The 7,449-nt window shown below is 44.3% G+C and overlaps 1 protein-coding gene and 1 pseudogene across 1 annotated transcript; one reads left to right on the top strand and one right to left on the bottom strand.

Annotated features, from left to right (window-relative positions):
• On the top strand, positions 1-2,696 carry LOC118750459 (annotated as a pseudogene).
• A 1,747-nt stretch (positions 2,697-4,443) lies between these two features.
• On the bottom strand, positions 4,444-6,960 carry LOC118750454. Its single transcript, XM_036485173.1, has 2 exons — positions 4,645-6,960; positions 4,444-4,596 (listed from the first exon to the last, which is right to left on the bottom strand). The coding sequence occupies exons 1-2, from the start codon at positions 6,958-6,960 to the stop codon at positions 4,444-4,446; spliced, it is 2,469 nt and encodes an 822-aa protein (XP_036341066.1).
• Positions 6,961-7,449: the final 489 nt, after the last annotated feature.

Here is a 7,449-nt window from a genome sequence, read left to right as displayed (position 1 = left end):
GTGTGAAATAAAAGTTGTGCAAATAAAAATGTAAATATAAACAAATCAATTCATTTATTTAAAAATTTCAACACAAAGTTATAAATGTTTAAACAACTAATGGCGAATTCAACTTTTCCATTAAAGAAAAAAGAAATGTAAAATTGTAGGATATTTGCAAGGCAAAAGAGCTGCGGAAATAGTGACAAGTAAGATTTCAATTAAAAGATAAACTGGATTTGATTGTGGAGCAAAGAGAAGAGTGAAGGCGGTGCACTATTAGCGGCGCCAATCGAACCAGCAGGAGCACCGGTGCAAAGCGGTAAGGGGTACAGAAAGATCGAGCATTGCTCGCACTGGCTTGTTCGTTGTTCGCTGCTCGGTTTTTGTCTTGGCAGAGCGGGCTCGAATTTGCGGATTTTTGCGTCAGTGCTTGTCTGTTCCAGGCCAACTGCGCGGCAAGAAAATTATTGTGCCGTGAGTCGTAAGTTCATTGTTTTTGCTTTTTTATTCATCTTGCTTATGGTTTTCTTTTTTGATTTGCTTTCGCGACTTGCCGCCCGAAGAAAAATCAAGTTAACACGCAATGGCAATGGCTATATTGGCGGCAGTACTTTATACGGCAGGCACAGGTAAAAGCGTTGCGGCTTCAAATAACGAATCAACGAATATAAAAACTACATTGAAAAATACGTGAGCGGTTAAGACTTGGTAGATGGTCTGGCTGCTTGCCCGACTGCCTGTCTTCGTGCTGCTTGGGTGATTCAGCCGCGAGTTCGAAACTACATACATAAGACGCAGAAGTGGCAACTGACTACGAGCAACATCAATACCTATAATAATACAACGTACATACATACGTATGCTTCTGGTGCTGAAAAAGACGAGTCGAGACAAAAGTAGAAAAGCACACGGCTAAATTAATAAAAAATGTTGCGGTTGTGGTAAACTTTCCTCGTTTTCTGGTTTAAGCTACAGCGCAACCTTTCATAAATTTCTTGTATAAGACCAACAAATTGATTGGTACGTATAAATAAATATGTATGTACACATATGAAGTAACTATTTTTAAATGACATATTTCCAAAGTTTCCTAATAACTAATTTCTTTTAATTTTTAATAACATATCCATAATCTAAATACCTAAGTTTTTGAAATTGATCAGTTTTCGAAAATATTCCTTAAATTGTAGATCCGGAAAATAACAACATAAATATTCAAAATGGAAATCCTCATGAAGTTAAAATGTTCACCTTCTGGGTCGACGCACGGTAACAGCAACAGCTTCCACAATCAAAGTCGTTGACCATCATCATCAATTAACACAACAACATGCGGCTTTGCCAGTGCCGCCTCAAACAGCATCACCTTCACTTGTTCGCTTGCCTTCGCAAACAAATGTGAACTATAACTCCACATCAGTGCCGATATCGCTGCATACAGTGCCTCGCATGTCAGAAACAAGACCTTGCATGAACTACTCGAAGCCCCTGGAGTGCTGCAATGTCGCTTCTACTCAACAGGAAATTGAACTATTTGATGTACAGTGGGACCAACAAGGAAGGCGCGGTATTACATACGAGGTCGCAATGCAACGACCACAGAGTTGCTGTACAAACATCGCCAGGAGTAACTTATTTGAATCAAATGCCTGCTGTAGTGGTCCATGTACCTTATCGGCATATGGTACATCGGCAGCTCTATCTCACCCAACGGCTACGGCTACATTATCACAGCCTCTGCCTCTACAACAGGCTCCATCTGTACATCCTCCACCTCTGGCTTACCCAATAATTTCGGAGTTTGAAATTATACCAACTGCAGATATTAATACGCACTACGAATACCAGGAGCCAGAAGAGAATTTTATTTCTATAGAAGATTCCAAAATCAAAGGTTTGCTATTGAAAATTGGTCGTGAAAGTGGTTTAGAAAAGAAGAGAAGCAACACATGTAAGAACAAATCGGTGGGCAATGCAAAAGAAGAGGAGGTATTTTTTGAGATTATTGATTTGGATGATGAAGATGGTCGTGAAGAATTGCGGCAAATAAGGGATAAAGTGGAAAATGCTGCAATTAAACGGGATTCACAAAAAGCTATTGTACATTCGGCCGTTCCAGGCAAGGAAACTGGTAAACACAGAATCAGTTCCCCCAGCATTAGCCTCATTCCAAAAAGCCCACCGGCTAACCAAAAAGCCGAGGTAGTGTCACAGCAAAAGAAAAAAGAGTCGTCTAAGGAACGTATAATTGCACATATCGAACTATCTGATAGCAGTGATTCTGAAGCCGATCAATGTGGTAAATCCCCTGGAAATATTGCCACCACTGACAACAAAGTAGATGCAGATGCCTTTGAAAGTGACACAGAGGATGATGAATTGTCGTTTGCCGCTGCAGCTGTGAGTTGTGAGCTGAAATGCGACGATGATTATAACTACGTTACAAATTCGAATGAAGTTTTAAGTGCAGAAGCGGATATTACCAGCGGCGATGTTGTTGTTATCCATTCAGATGATGAAAATGCGGAATTTATAGATCAACATGAAAAAGGAGTAGAGAGGCATTGGGATGATTTAGATAGACGCGAAAAGTGTCGACAATTTTTCGAATGCTATTTGTGTGGCAAAAAAGTTCAGTCAAGTTACAATTTACGAAGACACATGATGATACATACGGGTGAGTAGATTCTTATTAATTGAAACATTTGATTTATGAGGAGATACGATCTAATGACATTAGCCACTGAAATATTAGGCGGCCTTTGAGCAATGGCAAAATGACGAGATTAACACACTGGACGAATTTTGTATATTGTACTGTATTAAATGTATTTATTTGATGAATTTTACAAACGTTGATATCGATAAATGTTGAAGCCGAATAAAGTTTCCAAATGTAGAATTTTGAAGCAAGATGAATGTGGTTGATTGAATGTATGGTTGTGGTTGTTTCCAAATTGTATTTGCGCGTCGTTGTCGGCTGCTGTCTAAATTGCTTCTGTCGTTTTTTCGGTGCAAGCAAATGTCTTCCATCATCACAAACAAGAAATGACATCGAGTGATGTGAAGAATAATGGTGTGAAAGGCAAATTGTGCAAAGGGAAATTAAGAGGCACAGGGTGCCCTTACACCCCACCCCACCGTGAATCGCCTAGGGATTCACCCTCTAAGCATAATACGGCAAGTTTCGAGGCTGGACGACGTAGCACTCCTCCAGCTGTTTTGACATCGGCGACTCGTACCTGCCCGTCTTTGGCTGTAAACACCCGGACTACTCGTCCTTTCTGCCACCGGCTTCGAGGTAGTAGAGAATCGCAGATTAAGACTAAGTCATCTACCTTGATTGGCTCCACTCGATCGTGCCACTTTGGACGTAACAGCAATTGTGGCAAGTAGTGCCGTATCCACTGCTTCCAGAACCGGTCTTTCAGGTTTTGAGCAATGTGCCACTGCTTTTTGAGGCAATTTTTCTCGTATGCTGACTGAGGTGTTTGAGTAGAGTTAGAGCACCCAATAAGGAAGTGGTTCGGCGTTATTGGGTCGTCTTCTTCCGATGCCAAGGGCACGTCTGTCAGTGGTCGAGAATTTAAAATATTTTCAATCTCTATTAGCACGCTCCTTAGCGTTTCTTCCCGCGGTACTTCGTCTTGAATAATTTTGTGCAGCAAGTTTTTCACGACGCGGATGAGTCTCTCCCAGCAACCTCCGGAGCTTGGGTTAGAAGGGCAGTTAAATCTCCACTCAATGTTGCGTTGGGCGACTTCGTTGTCGATGCGTTGAAAGTCTAAAATTCGTTCCGCATCCTTCAGTTCTCTTTGGGCGCCTATGAAGTTCATCCCGTTGTCACTTCTTATACGTACTGGCGTTCCCCTGGCGGTTGACAAAATTCCGCAAACACAAGAGAAAGGCATCTGTCTATAAATCGTGCGCCAGCTCCAAATGCGCGGCTCTGGTGGTAAGGCAAGTGAATATCACTGCCCACCTTTTCTCTCTTCGGCGACCTATTGCAACATTAAAGGGGCCAAATAAATCGACGCCCGTGTATGTAAAGGGCCTGACGTATGGTGTGACGCGGTCTTCGGGTAACTGGCCCATGAGAGGCGGTGCTGGCTTAGCTTTGTCGATTCGGCATCTGTTGCAACTGCGTTGAACTGCGTTGAACAATGACTTAGCGTGAGGGAACCAATATTTTCGGCGGGCTTCGTTAACGATGACGGCAGAATTCTGGTGGTGCATGTTTTCATGGTACTGGCGCATTATGAGTGTTGAGACGATGTGTTTGTTCGGCATCAAAATCGGCTTCCTGGATTCTATCGGCAAAACTGCGGCTGCGTCGATGCGACCTTGTATCCTCATAATGCCCTCCTTATCTAAGAACGGCGTTAGCGCATAGATGGTGCTTTGTTTGTGGAGAGATGCTGAGTTTTTGAGCGCTGCAACTTCTTTGGCGTAAATCTCGTTCTAGACTGTTTTTATTATAAATTGTTCGGCTTTATTGAGTTCGCTGGCGGTAAGCGCTCCGCTCGACTGCGTATCGTCGTTGTTCTGGTGCGCACGGACGTGCTTCAAAAATTTGCAGGTGGCTCGTTGAACCCAGGCCATCACCCGTTTCAACTTTAAATAAGACGAAAAACGGTTAAACTTAAGTAAACAATCATTTACCTCGATATGCATGGCGAAGCACGGCTGGACTTCTTCTGGTAGCTGGTCTGGTAAAGGCTTATTGGGCCAACACTCCATAGGCTGCTGTAGGAACTCTGGACCTCGCAACCATGAACTGCACATCTCGACCTTCGGGGGCCATCTTGGCCGAGTAGCAATATCAGTAGTATTTTTCTCAGTAGGTATCCAGCGCCACTGAGGAGGCGTAGACGACGATAGTATTTCGGCGATGCGATGGCCGACGAAGGGCTTAAACTTTCTCTCCTCGGAGTTGACCCAATGTAGCACTGTTTGTGAATCGGACCAGTAAATTGTCGCGTCAAGCTGAATGCTATGACCATGGCAGATTAGTTTGGCCAATCGCACGCCTAATACTGCTGCCTGCAGTTCCAATCTTGGCACCGACAAGAGCTTTTGAGGTGCACCTCGGGTTTTACCGGCTACAAATGTGACCTCACAATTTTCTGCACTGGTGACTCGAAAATAACCAGCGGCGGCGAATGCAACTTGGCTGGCGTCTACTACTATGTGTAGCTGAATCGATACCGCTGCTTGCAATTGAGGCGAATACCAACGTCTGATCCGGACTTCGTTAACGCGTTTAAACTCGCCCCACCAGGCAAACCATTTGTTTTGAAGTTTATCTGGAATCACTTCGTCCCACTCAATGCGGCTTTTCCATACTTCTTGTATCAGTACTTTGGCAAATAGTAGAAAATCTGCGAGAATACCAAACGGATCAAAGACTGCCATGATTATGCTCAGCAGTTCACGCTTCGTTGGTGCTCGTATTCCCTCTAATACTGGTTTCGGGATACGATGAAACTTGAATTGGAATTCGAACGAGTCCGTTGCCATATTCCAATACATTCCCAATATCTTTTCGTGGTTGGTTACGCTTTCTAAGCTTACTGGCTGTGATACTGTTCTTGGTTCTTTGTTCAGGCTGACCTCGATATCTCTGATGTTCGACACAAAAGACCTCAGTTGAAAACCTCCTTCGGCGTGGATGAATACGACCTCTCGACAAATTCTTTCGGCTTCTTGTTGATCTCTAAAACTGGCTACGAAGTCATCAACATAATGACTATTTATTATTGCTGCAACGGCGTCGGGATATAGCTGGCGGAATTCTTCTGCGTTCTTATTTTTAACATATTCTGCTATGCAAGGTGAACATATGGCACCAAACACCATCGACTGCATGACGTACTGTTGTACCGGTTGAAGATGGTTTCCATCGCGCCACAAGAACCTTTGCGCTTGTTGATCTTGCTGCTTTATCAGCACCTGTGAAAACATTTCACGGATGTCTGCTGCTACTGCGACTGCTCCCTCGCGGAATCTGAACAATATGTCTAATAATGGCTTAGCATGTTCAGGACCTTTTATCAAGGCGGAATTTAAAGCTATACCATTTACTTTGGCGGCTGCATCAAACACGATTCTCATTTTTCCGGGCTTGTGCGGATTTTGCACTGCGAAATGAGGTAAATACCACTTAAACCCTGTGTCGATACACTCTTCATCGTCGGGAATCCTTCTAGCGTAACCGTTTTCTATGTACTTTGCGATTTCTTTTTTGTATTTAGCGGCAAATTCTGAGTCAAATCGCATTTTCTTCTCTATACCTAGCAGTCGTTTATAGGCCATCTGATAGCTGTGTGGAAGTTTTGGTGGAATAGTACGCCATAGTAATCCAGCTTCGAACCGCTTACCGACTCGACGTGTGTTGGCCTGCATCATCTGGCGCGCCCTTTCATTCTCTTCAGACTCTAGAAGCTTTGATGATCCATTAACTCCAAAGTTATCTGCTGCAAAATATTCGGTAACTAGTTCGTGCAAAGACGTAAGGCTGCTTTTCTCGCGGATATGTAGAACTACCGGTGCTTGCACTGCTGCTCTGGTCGGCCCGTATGCTATCCAGCCCAATTTAGTATTAATGGCCACTGGACTTTCGCTATCGGCCTTCACGGTCGCGGATGGCACACTCAGTGACGTGTTGTCGAGACCTAACAACAACGATGGCTTAACTTCGTGATAATCTTCCAATGGCAATGGCTCGAAGTGGGCGTAATGAAACTTCTTGAAGGACTGTACTGGCAAGTCTAGGCTACGGATAGTGCACACGTTGCGAAGGCTGTAGGTTGCTGGTCTATCTCTGCATCTTACATCTAGATTAACCTTCGCCGATTCTTCTGTAGTACACTTCTGCCCGTACCATTGCAACGTTAGTGGTTGCCTGCGACCTCTTAGACCCAAGCGGCTTGCTACACTCTCCTCTATTAATGAAATAGCTGAACCTTCGTCGATCATGGCGAAAACGTCTTCCCTACCATTTGGTCCGAATAATGACACAGGAACGTATTTAAACAGGTGGCCGCGCGTGGATATGGCTTCCTACAGTTGAGAATGGGCTGCGCCCCACCTTGGTTGCGGGCTGCATCTGCATGAGCGGCGGTTGCTGTGCTTTCGTGAAGGCTCCGGTGATGGTATCGACGGCAACCATCGGTGTCACAAAACTTTTTAACGCGACAGTTTGATGTGTTGTGTCCTTTGCGCAAACAAGAAAAGCAGAGCTGAAGGCTTTTCACTTTCTCCCAACGTTCAGGGACGCTCGTTATTTCACAAAAAGTCTGACAGTTCAAAATGGAGTGGGCACCCATGCACGCGTAACATCGCATACCTCCCGAGTGCTCCTGCTGCGACTCTCTACCGAGATGCATCAAACGTCGAGGCTGTTGCTGTGTCGGTGGAAGTTGGCTTCTACTTGGTTGTTGTATCATTGGCGGTTGGCTTCTACTT

Source organism: Rhagoletis pomonella, unplaced genomic scaffold, assembly GCF_013731165.1.
Source record: "Rhagoletis pomonella isolate Grant_MI unplaced genomic scaffold, Rhpom_1.0 Rhpom_scaffold_00246, whole genome shotgun sequence".
Classification (NCBI taxonomy): Eukaryota; Metazoa; Arthropoda; class Insecta; order Diptera; family Tephritidae; genus Rhagoletis; species Rhagoletis pomonella.
Note: the sequence above shows the minus strand (reverse complement) of the source record. Positions and strands in the feature narration are given on the sequence as shown.